Raw genomic sequence first — 12909 nt, 5'->3', positions numbered from 1 at the left:
ACTTTGGCATGGACCGACTCGGCTCGACCATTGGTCTAAGTCGAATAAGCTCAACCTTTGACATGGGTCGATTTAGCTCAACCTTTGACCTAGGTTGACTAGGCCTGACCCAACTCGGCCCGACCTTTGGCCTGGGTCAACATTCGGCTAAGGCCAACTTGGCTCGACTTTGACTTGGGCTAGCTCAACTTGACCTTTGACTAGGGCTGACTTAGCTCGACCTTCGGCTCAAGCTGACTTAGCTTGACCTTTGGAGTGAGTCAACATGGATCGACCATCAATTTGGGCTGACTCAAATCGACTTTTAATCAAGGCTGACTTAGCTCAACCTTTGACCTTAGTCGACTCGGCTCGATTATTGATTCAGGTTGATTCATATCCACCTCTATTCGAGTCAACTCGAATTGATCATTGACCCGAAACGACTTGACTCAATTTTTGATATAGGTTGACTAGGCTCGATCTTTGTTCTGATTCGATTTATTTTCAAATTTTCAAATCTTAACGAGTGGAGTGAAAAAGAAAGAAATTTCAAATTTGTATACTTTTGAATGTATTTAAAATTTTTTTATTTTATTCATTTGAAATATCTTCCAAAAATATCCTTTTGGACTAAACCAAACAAATCATTTTCGAGTAAAAAATCTTATATTATTTTGATAAATAAATTATCCTTTTAAATTATCTCATCCAAACACAACATAAATATATGGATTGGAGTCCTTTACTCTTTCTTTTTCAGGCCAACCCACACTTTTGATATAAGAGAGTTGCTCCCTCCACCACCACCAACCGCTCCCTACACCTCCCCATACCTTATTTGCCCTTCTATAAAACGGATGTCAACATCTGTTTCACCTTCAACGGATGTTGATATCCATAACATCCATTTACATATTTTATATTTTAGTTTATTATTTTTATTTAAAAAAAAAAAACTTCAACGGATGTGGTCACATCCGTTAACGGATGTGCCACATCCGTTAATAGATTTTTAAAAAGTTTTTTATTTATTATTTAAATAATAATATATAAATTAAAATAATAATAATTATTTTATTAAATAAAATAAAATTAATTTATAAATAATTAAGTAATAATTTTAAAATAATTAAATTATATTTATATATTAATTTAAAACAAAAAAAATAAAAAAACTAAACTAAAGAACAAAAAAAGCAACGGATGTCGCCACATCCGTTCCATTTTAATATATTTATAATAAATTTTTTTATTATTATTTAACAATAATACATAAATTAAAATTAATAATAATTATTTTATTAAATAAAATAAAATTAATTTATAAATAATTAAGTAATAATTTTAAAATAATTAAATAATATTTATATATTAATTTAAAACAAAAAAAATAAAAAAACTAAAAACTAAAAAAAAAAGGCAACGGATGTGGCACGTTCGTGGAAGAATTTTTTCTTCAACGGATGTTGACATCTATTGAAGAAAAGAGGTGGGGTGTAGGATATTTTAAAATATAAAAGATAGCTTTGGAATTTTAAAAAAATGTGGTGGTGCAGGGAGCAAAGTGGGGTGGTGTAGGGAGTAACCCTCTTGATATAATCACCCTAAATTTACCTTTTTCACCCATTGGCCCAATTACCCACGTTTTTAATATATTCACCCATATTTTTATCCTTACTTATAATTAATAAATTGTTATAATAATTTTAAAAGAATTTGATTTATGTAAAATAAACCGAAATTTGATTTATATAAAGTAAACGATGTAATCATGAGAATAAAATCCTGATTTCAAAATGAATAATTCTGAATTTTCAAAATGAATAATTCTGAATTTTCAAAATTAAACATTTCTTATTATAATTCATTTTTAATGTTATTAAAGAAAAAAGTTATGTACGTGACTCTTTATCGAAATTTAGAGTTATATTTTTCACAATATGGCAGTGTATATGTAATGTTATTTATATTGAAAATATTTTTTATTTTATCATAATTTTAAACATTAATCTTGTAATTAACTGTTCATTATCTAACTTCGTTCGTTAAATTGTATTTCTCTATTTTAGAGGATGAACTCTAACCATAGATATCAGTAGTTATGCTCCGGTCAACAAGTACAAAGTCATAAGTAGAAAAAATGTTCATAAGCAACTCATACTTATAATTAAATACATAAAAATTAAGTGACTAAAAATGATATCACTGGGTATATAAATCCGTTGATCTTTCTTCAACGCAGAACTACAGTGTGAAACTTACCGAAAGAAATTACATACATTTAAAAACTATTTTAATAATATAATAATATATTGATATTTCAAATTAAAAATTAAAAAATAGAATTAAAATATTAATATTTTAAATTATACTATTGTATTTCATGATTTACAAGTACTATCACTGCTCTTCAATTTCTTTGAAGAACAACGACAAAGAAAGCATGAGATCAAGACTCGCTCTATTGACTCATGCCAATCATTAACCCTAACAACCACAGACACTACTCAGCACTGCCCACAATACCTTCCTAGTAAATCAAACCTTTTGAGAAGGGCAAACCGGTCCAAAAATACCCTATAAATTAAAACCCCTCTATTTTCATTCCCCTCACTCTTTTAGCACTCACATTCACATCATACCAAATTATATCCACAACAGCAAAACAACTTCATAGTTTATATTATAAATCAGATGATCACCGGAGAAGATTTGTACAAGGTGATGTGCGCCATGGTGCCTCTGTACTTCGCAATGCTGGTGGCGTACGGTTCGGTGAAATGGTGCAAGATGTTCAGCCCGGAGCAGTGTTCGGGCATAAACCGATTCGTGGCGGTTTTCGCCATTCCGGTGCTCTCTTTCCACTTCATTTCGATGAACAACCCGTACCAAATGAACACGAGGTTCATCATCGCGGACACACTCTCCAAGCTCCTCGTGCTTCTCTTCCTCTCGCTTTGGGCCCTTTTCTTCGCCAAAGGCTCCCTGGAGTGGCTCATCACTCTCTTCTCCCTCGCCACTCTCCCCAACACCCTCGTCATGGGCATTCCCCTCCTCCAAGCCATGTACGGCGACTTCACCCACTCCCTCATGGTGCAACTCCTCGTCCTCCAATGCATCATATGGTAACTAACTAACTAACTTCACCAACTCTTCATCACCGTGAACTCAAACGTCAAATATTATTACTAAATTTTCTACTATTTCTTTTTCTATAATCTCAAAATATATCTAACCGATTTTGGTATTTTGAAATATATTAAATTAATTGATTTTAAAGTTAGTGGAAAAATTAAATTTCTCTTCTAACTGCAAAATATACATTTTAAGATATTTTTCATTTTTTTTAGAGATAGATTATTTCCCAATATCATATTAGTTTTTTAATGGAAAATACTATAGGACTAGCTCATAAGAAAGAAATAAATAAATAATTTTAATTGAAAATTATCAATAATAGATAGTTCTGCATTGATTTCTATTAACAAATTTTAATCGTTGTTTTCCATTAACCACTTATAATACTGACATCACTGTTTATAGGAATAATGCAAATGCAAATGCATAATCAAGATTAATGAATGTTTTATTTGAGCTTATTTTGAGAAGCGTTGGTTTAATTTTGCATTCAGTTCAAGTACCTTTTTCCAATTTTGACTGAACTCACGATGTGGTGAATGGTGTTTTTCTTCAGGTATACTTTGCTTCTGTTTCTGTTCGAGTACCGAGCGGCGACGCTTTTGATCCAGAGGCAGTTTCCGGGGCAAGCGGCGGCGTCCATCACGAAATTCGAGGTGGACGGCGACGTTATATCGCTCGACGGCCACGACATGCCGCTGCGGACGGAGTCAGAGACCGACGACCATGGTCGGATCCGGGTGCGGATCCGGCGATCCGTTTCGTCGGCGCCGGAGTCCAGCTGCTCCATCGGCAACGCCGCCGTGCTCACTCCGCGGCCCTCCAACCTCTCTAACGCCGACATTTTCTCCATCAACACGCCTCTGCACCTGCACGACGGCGACCCCCCCGCCGGCGCCAGCCCCCACCTCTCTGGCTACGCCTCCTCCGACGCATACTCGCTGCAGCCCACGCCACGGGCCTCAAACTTCAACGAGATGGAGGCCGGCACCCCCGTCTGGGGGTGTTCACCGGTCACCGCAGGAAGAGTGTGCCTCCAGTCATCCCCGGTGGCCAGGGTGGTGTGGGAGTCGCCGGGGAAATGCGGTAGAGGAGAAGAGAGACAAGGTTGCAAGGACATTACTCTCTCAGGTACGTGTATGAGTGAGTTGGTTTTTTAACTTTTTGTCAAGGTTTATTGTTTATTGTTCTTTATCTAAAATATATTGTATTATTAATTACAATTTTTTAAAACTATTATATTAGGTCAAAGAATTAAAAGAATATGTATAATTAACATTTCTTCTAAATAGAAATCGAATTGTGATGCACACAATTTATATATTAATGATTTAATAATATATTCCTTAGGTTTTTTCTTTATGGCTTGTTTGTAATATTATTAATTTTTTCTTCTTCTTTATGACAAACATATTTGGTTAAAAGTTCATATATATTTTTTTTGAGTTTTTTTAGTTTGATCTCGTTTTATTAAAATTCTCAATTTAGTCTTAAAAAATGTTAATTTAAGTCAATTGGGTCTCTGCCGTTAAATTGTCTTAACGGAGTTAAGTTTTTGATGAGTTGGGACGTTGACGTGGCCAATTTTTGCCACATCACTCCTGTCACGTCAACTTCATCTTCCCCAACAGCAGAAACCTTGATTTCCCTCAAGATTGAAACTCTAGCTGCTGCGAGCAAACCCTAGCGTCGCCTCTGTAAAGCCGTTGCGTCAAACCCTAGCGTCGCCTCTGTAAAGTCGTTGCGTCACCACCTTACTGCGTCGCAACTGTGAAGCCATCGTGAAAATGCCAGTAACGCCTTCACTGCACCGCCACCATCAAGCCTGACTCCTCTCCATAGCCAATCACAGAACCCAAAGCCACTGCCATCAAGTCTAAAACGAGTCTGAACTGGTGTCCGCCATTGCAGGCCACTTTAAAGGTGAAAACCACCACAAACAACCCCAAACGAAAATGCAACCAGATCAAGAAATAAGATTTCCCAAACCAGAATTCGAACCTCAAACATGATTTGAGAAACAAGAACAGAGCTCCTAAAAAGAATTCCCAAACCAAAAATCTCAATTTTAAGATAACAAAAAAACCTAAATTCCTAATTCGAAACCCTAAACCCCAAAATTTTCATTTCGTAACCATCAAGAATCACAATCGTGAATAGCAGAGACAAAAGGAAACCCTAAATCATAACTCGGAACCTGCCACTGCAACACTCACTATGCCACGAGAGGAAGAGAACTTATTGTCTCTCAAAGATTTGGGGAAAAATAAAATTTGAGTTGCATGAATAGTCTATCAAGAAACTAATTTAGGGTTCACTTTTGATCCCATTCCCAATCCAACAACCCTAAATTCAGCGAACCCAGAGGCACACTCCACTTGTTCCAAACCTCTCCCAAAATGTTGAGATGGTAGCATGGGAAAGGGTTCGATATGGCCAGTGATTTTCGATTGAGGTTTGCAAAGGGGATTCGTGGAGAGAGGTTAATGGTGCTTGATGAACATAACAAGAGGGATATCTTGATTCCTAGAACTGAAGGAGTTACCATTAAAGCGGTTTTTGTGTTGCAGATATATGAGTTGCTTAGTAAGAAATTTGCTCGCGACGACTAAGGTTTCAATCTGAAGGGAAATTAGGGTTTCTGCTGTTGGAGATGTTGGAGAAGATGACGCTGGTGTGACAGGAGTGATGTGGCAAAAACTGGCCACGTCAACGTCCCAACTCATAAAAAACTTAATCCCGCTAAGCATTTAACGGTAGGACCTAATTGACTCAAATTAATAATTTTTAGGACTAAATTAAAAATTCTAATAAAACGGAATCAAACCAAAAAAAACCCACTAGGAGAATTAACCATTATCTTTTATCAAGCAATCTCATGACAAACATTATATATCTCGGTTTATTTGTTTGTTAAGATCATTCATCGAGAATCTTATGCACAATTCGTATTCCCGTTTTTTTCTCAAACCTCTTGTATTTTTCGGTGGCCTCATACTATATTTCTTAAATTAAAAATGATGGTTGTAATTATTAGCTAGGCGTATACATAGGTAAAATCGGAAGATAAAAGAAAAAAAATGTGTACAATAATAATAAAAATACAGAAAAAATATATCTAAGTAAATGATTAATATTGTTATTTAATAAAAAAAGTATGAATATTATTGGTATTCGTGAATTTCAATTTTTCTTAAGAGTTTAAATTTGAGGAACCAGTAGGAGCAGAGTAATCTGCTTGATATATATGCTGTTAACTTGGCACATATCTGAAAATATTTAATTGTAAGGACTTTTTTCTTTTAAAATGGAATACATATAAGAAAAATTATTCCCCATATTCAACTAAATGTAATTCATTAGAAGGAATTTTTTGGTAAAGGTCGTAAATATAAGTTTTTATAATTTTAATAATTTACATAAAGCAGTAGTGATATTTGGGAACTTTTCTGTCTACAGACTGACCTTTTACACATTGCACTGCTCTTTATTTATTCATATTATACTTTTTATTACAACTTTTTGAACTATCCTCGAACAAAAAGTGAATACATATAACTGTATATATATATTATAAATAAATTGTAGCTGTCTAACAAATAAAATTTATGAATTATGATAGTCTTGTCTAAGTAAAAAGTAGAATAGAGTTTTGAAGTTCTGTACTAACATTATAATGTGCTGCATTAGCATTTGACAACTTCTGATTTGAAAAATGATGTTTAAGATACAAATATTTTATATTCATTTAATATTATTTTTTAAAAAAATACAAAAATTATTTTTTATAATTATTTTATTTTTGTAGAGTGTGTCCAATGAATATAAAAATATATTATTTTATAATTATCTTAATGGTTTGATCGAGTGTGAAACATCATTGTTCAGTTAAAAACGTATAAGTATTAGTGGTGATGATAGTATCTGATGGATAATAGCAACGGTCCCGTGAATGAACAGTGTCGTATGCGGGAATGAAGGAAAGACATGTCATTTTATGGCAGTGTGTTTGCTTGGCTTGTAAATCAGAAGTATCAAACCTTCGTTCTTGTAGGTTGAGCTTGCGCATGCCCATGCGAGCTTTTCAGACACTGTGCGTACGTTTTGTCCCCGACCATCGTCAGCAATGGTCTTTGTCCTACTCTTACCAATTCACTGCTCGTGTCATACTCATAATTAAGCATTCATTTTTCTTTTCCTCATAAATTTGTTCAACTATCTTATTTTTGGATGAAGCCAAATAGAATGAATATATATATATATATATATATACATATATATATATATATATAATTACAATTATTTAATATTCCTTTTGTTCTCTTCTTGCATTATTTTTAGTACTTCTTGGCATTTTTCTCTTCTCGCCTATGCATTGTGGATGGGAAGTCTCTTTATTTAAGATTTCCTTTTTTAGTATCTCTCTATCCTTTTTCACTGACTTGGAGTATATTAAATAGTAAAATAATCTGTGGATACCGGAATACTAGATAATAAACAAAATATGGAAAAAATACAGATAGAAATAATAAATATTAATGAGGTATATGATGTATTATACATATAAATATGTGTGTGTGATTGTTTACATATTGTTATTGTTTAAAATAAAGGCTTTAATTTTTTTTACTGTTAATGTTCATCAATAAAATATATTCTTCGTTATGATGATTTTTTAAGATAGATTATTTTATATAACTATTTAATTGGTTGATCTGTAATTGTTTTACTTAGTCATATATATATATATATATATATATATATATATATTGTTGTAAAAAAAATTTATATGAAACTCCATTCATTTTACTCTCTATTAAATATTCTACAATAAATTCATATTTTTAATTTATTCTTTTGTTTACCACTGTGCATGTGTCGGTATGGAAATTTTAGACTATAGAGCAACAGAGGAACGAGGTGAAAACAACGGCAATTTTCTCTTTCCTTGGTAGAAGTCATAGGTAACAAAAAGAGCAAGTGTCAATTTGACGTGAAATCAAGTAAAACGTATGTATCTGGTTTTTATTTAACCTTAAACAATTTTAAATAATTCTTTTTTATTTTTCAGTTAAATCTAAGATTTAAACTTCCGAAGCAAAAGAAAAACAAAAGGTTAAGCATGGGTTTTTTCTTGAAGAGAAACTTGGATTTTTATTTATTTTTAGCTCTTAGTGCTTTCCTTTGCGAAAGTATTATCCCAACTTTGTTAATTCTTGAAGCGAATTATGGTTTTGGTTATCTTCCATCATAAACTGTAAACTATGCACGTGAGAAATGACTATGCATATATTAAACTCTGAAAAAGGACTTAACAGGATGGCTTCATAATTTGATTTTAGATCCTGAAAGAGTACTCTCGCGCACTAGACAGGTGGTCCCTCCTACCCTCTCACGCCAAAACATATAGTTACTTAAAATATATAAAAAAATCCAAGTGGTCAAAGCATTATAGAATTATTTATATATATATATATATATATATATATATTTGCCACTTTGCTTAGTCAGAAGCTTAATTGATAGTAGCCATCATTTGGAAGAGAGCACGTGTGTAATGATGATAGAAGTAATATCATTCCCTAATTGGTGGTGAAAATGGTGTACAGTCTACCAAATCATAACACCGAATCATAGGCCCCTGAATTTTCTTTTTTCATTTCAATTTTTTACTTTTCCTTCTATTTGTACTATTCAACTCGAATAAATTTGTTTCTGGTAAAAATAGTGATGAAAAAAGAAACAAGTAAAAGATTTTTTTAAGAAATATTTCTTACATCCATTTTTAACATCTTTTTATACTATATTCATGATCAGCTTGCTTTATTACATTTTGTTTATCCTTTTATATTATGTTCATGATCACATCTTCAATGGCTTTCGAATAGGTATGAAAGAGCATTCATAATCAAACACTAATAAATAAGATATTTGAATTATTATGCTTTATTTTTTAAATTATTTATAATTAGATTGTTACATAGGTACTGATCCTGTGATGGGTGTTTATATATTTATCTTTATGCGGAGTAGCGTGAGAATATTATTTTTTTATTCCTAATTGTCATGTAAGTCTCCTTCTAATTATTCATACTCAATGAAATGCAGGTGGTAAAAGATCGAGCTTATTGTGTTTTTTATTCTAATTATTTTTGGCAATTATGACAGATAAAGAAATGAGCTTCAGAGACAGCACCAAAGTCCCAGACCCTAAAGACACAAATGCGAAGGAGCAGAAAATGCCACATGCTTTTGTCATGATGAGGCTTATACTGGTTGTAGTAGGAAGAAAACTTTCCCGAAATCCTAATACATATTCCAGTGTATTAGGACTTCTTTGGTCTTTAGTCTCTTTCAAGTAAGTCATACACAACCCTTTACCGGAAAGTAACTATAATACTGATGTAAACAAGAAATAAATAAGGTAAAAAAGAGAAAAAGTCAAAAAATAAGTGAAAGAAAAGAGATAGTTTCATGAAAAATAAATGAACAAAAGTAATTTTACTTATTCAAATTATAATAATTTATGATCATCATATAAACGCTTGTTTTTTTATTTTAGCATATAATAGGTGATGTGTTTAACATAATAAACACGAATCAGTTATATTGTATATTTCTATTACTTTTTAGGAGAAAGGTTAAGTTTGTATTGTCCTCTTGTTTTTCTCTTATTTCTTTTCTATTCTTCATACATTCACTCTTCAAAACTACCACTCATACTTATATATATGTCCATTTTTCATTTTACCAAAATTTTCAATCTTCCCACCTATATCCTGTCAACTCCACTCATACTTCTCTTTTCTCGTCAAATTCATCTCGTTTTTTGAGGTTATATTGAAAGTTATGCATAATGAATTATATATTTCCCCAATATATAGTCTGAATGATCTACATAATCCATTATGTAGGACTCATAATTGGTTACGTAGTGATTAAATGTATTTGTCTTTAATATCTTATGCAGGAATTATACTAAAGATATAACTATCATTTATATAACAATATTCACATTTCTTTTTCTTATTTCACATGAAACACATAGTCACACTTTTTGTTATTTTCTCTCCCATTCCATTCACTTTCTTTCATTCACACAGTTTCATTTTCTATTTTATTTTTTGTTTTTCGTTCATTTTCAACCAACTTTCTTCACTTTAGACTGAACTATTTCTCCCTTGGTAAAATTTCATATTAAAAAACCTTTTATGCATGTGTAATTAGCAGCTATGTAAATTTTATACCTTTTATGATGTGATTTTACAGATGGAATATGGAAATGCCAAGTCTTATCAAATCATCCGTCAAAATCATCTCAGATGCCGGCCTTGGGATGGCTATGTTTAGCTTAGGTATTACATTTCATATATATAAACAGCTTTAATTATAATATTATACCCGTGCATATTAGTTTCATATACACTACCTCTGTGTTTAAACATAACAAAAACAAGTATCTATATTGAATAAACTGAAATATAAACTAAGTACAATAATTTAATCATATGAAATGTTATAATTAAGAATATTTTTGTTATGACATTATCAAATTATCATTTCTCATAAATGTAATATGTCCCTATAGCACGTGATGTTGGAGGAAAAATGAACCCAGCTGTAAAATGAAGAGGAGAGTAGAAAATTAGTAGTCATATATCTATTTCTATACAAAAGCAGTGACAGATACACATTGCCAAATGTGCAGGGCTTTTCATGGCCCTTCAGCCCCGTATCATAGCCTGCGGTACTAAAAGGGCAGTTATGGGCATGCTTATTCGCTTCCTGTGTGGACCTCTTGTAATGTCTGCATCTTCCATTGCCATTGGATTGAGACATGACATACTTCACACTGCCATTGTACAGGTATTTGAGCTATGCATATATGTGGAATGACTTCACATCTGCACGCACCACATGGAAATTGTACCTCATATGTTGCTAAAGGCAAAAGTTAATATATTACAGTTAGACCAATAGCTGAAATTGCCGTACTTATGTTTCTAAGTTTGCCTCAATTTATACTTCCAGGCTGCTCTTCCACAGGGGATAGTGCCATTTGTATTTGCCAGAGAATATGGCCTGCATCCTGATATTTTGAGCACAGGGTAAGTAAGCAAGGAATTTTTTGCTTCTGAGACCTCATTATTTGGACTTGATTCAATGCCTGTAGCATCTTAATAAATTGAAAATGTTTCAAACTGATGTTAAAGATGTATAAAATTTCAGTGCTGCATGTCATGTTGTCGTTGCTGGCTAAATTGGATTATATGTGTAAGAATATGCTTTTCACTTTCTTGATTATAGAAGTCAGGCCCCAGAATAGTTTAATGATACAACATCAAGGTGATAGTTGAGTGAGAGTGGGGTAATATTCATTGTAGAAGGTTGATTGGAGGATAAAGTACTCAGAAAATGAAATGATGCGAAGACTAAGCAAAGAGTATTGTATGTTAACATGCCCCACATAATAAGTTGATTATTATGCGGCTTTAGCTAAGATAGGATACCGAATCTATCACACATATTGTCCCTAACAACCAGGGCGTGTATAACTTGGACATACATAATTATGTGTGCTAATTGTGATTCAAAATGCATTTGCCTTTTTCATGACGAGTTTCCCTCAAAATTTTAACCTTAAAAGCATTTTCGAGCACCCTCTTTTACCTTGTTAGTAGGTAATCATTAGTACACGAAGTGTTTTCTTGATACTGAAAACCCAGAGAAGGCTCTATGCAAAACTTGGTCTAGTAAGACTTTAACACCATCCTAGCTTACCTTTCTAGTCACCCTTTAGGTTAAATTAAGTCAAGTTAATGTTAAATTTCAATTAACATTTGCTGTCTTTTTCTCTTTTGCAGGGTTATCTTTGGTATGCTGGTTTCCTTACCGATAAGTCTCTTATATTACATATTTCTTGGCATATGAAGGGAACGAAGAGAAGTTACAACCTTAGAGAAGAAAAGTATTATCCAAACTATAATAACCCTACTAGACTAGGTGGGGTAATATATATACACATATTGGAAAGCTTCCATGTTTCTCCATGATTCTGTCAGCACCGACCACAATTATATACGAAGGTTGTCCATTATTGTAGACACTACCTGCGGAGAAGGTTGACTTTGGTAAGGCCAAACTTTTTCAAAAGACACAAGTGTTAAGGGTGTGACAGAAATGACAGAGAGTTGTAGCTAGGATTTATATTTTTAGACATGCCCTGCTACTACATAGATTAGTGGTAGCCGAAAGGGAAATAAATATTATCATGACCAATTATTAAGGTAGGAAACTTGCTTTCTTGTTGGAGGTTGGAAAAGCTTGTGGGAACAAATGTTGACCCCTCCTCCCTCATATAAAAGTTGGAAGGCGACATTTTGCCAGATTTATGGCACTCTAAGGTGATTTATGATTTTGTCTTCAATATATCAAACCAATGAGAATATATTAATTGATTGTATGTGAAACAAGGCCTTACCACAGTTGAATTAAGCTTTCAAAAGCAGATTCTTATTTTCTCTTTTAATGGAACAAGGGTGGGGTTACATGCAACAGTATCAAAATAAGGTTATTACTTATTATAACTCCCTTATGTGTCTTTTCCAACAAATTATTATAATGTACAACAATTGAATGAGTCCTAATCCTACAGGATTTCTTCTGGCATAAGCCTTCAACATCACAGTTTCTTTCTTTTGAGGTGAAAGAGCAATACATATAACTGATTATGCTCTTGATAAGAAGTAGATTTGGAAACTTCCTTCCCAAAGATCTGAAGCACTTTTA

At 32.9% G+C, this 12909-nt stretch overlaps 1 protein-coding gene across 1 annotated transcript; it reads left to right on the top strand.

Annotated features, from left to right (window-relative positions):
* Positions 1–2591: 2591 nt before the first annotated feature.
* LOC108337229 (auxin efflux carrier component 6) lies at positions 2592–12521 on the top strand. Its single transcript, NM_001329826.1, is given in 7 exon segments — positions 2592–3107; positions 3677–4251; positions 9289–9478; positions 10390–10475; positions 10829–10986; positions 11152–11228; positions 11985–12521. Coding segments are annotated over 7 exon segments (1584 nt in total). The 5' UTR covers positions 2592–2676; the 3' UTR covers positions 12052–12521.
* Positions 12522–12909: the final 388 nt, after the last annotated feature.

The sequence above is a fragment of the Vigna angularis genome, chromosome 7, assembly GCF_016808095.1.
Source record: "Vigna angularis cultivar LongXiaoDou No.4 chromosome 7, ASM1680809v1, whole genome shotgun sequence".
In the NCBI taxonomy this organism is placed as follows: Eukaryota; Viridiplantae; Streptophyta; class Magnoliopsida; order Fabales; family Fabaceae; genus Vigna; species Vigna angularis.
Note: the sequence above shows the minus strand (reverse complement) of the source record. Positions and strands in the feature narration are given on the sequence as shown.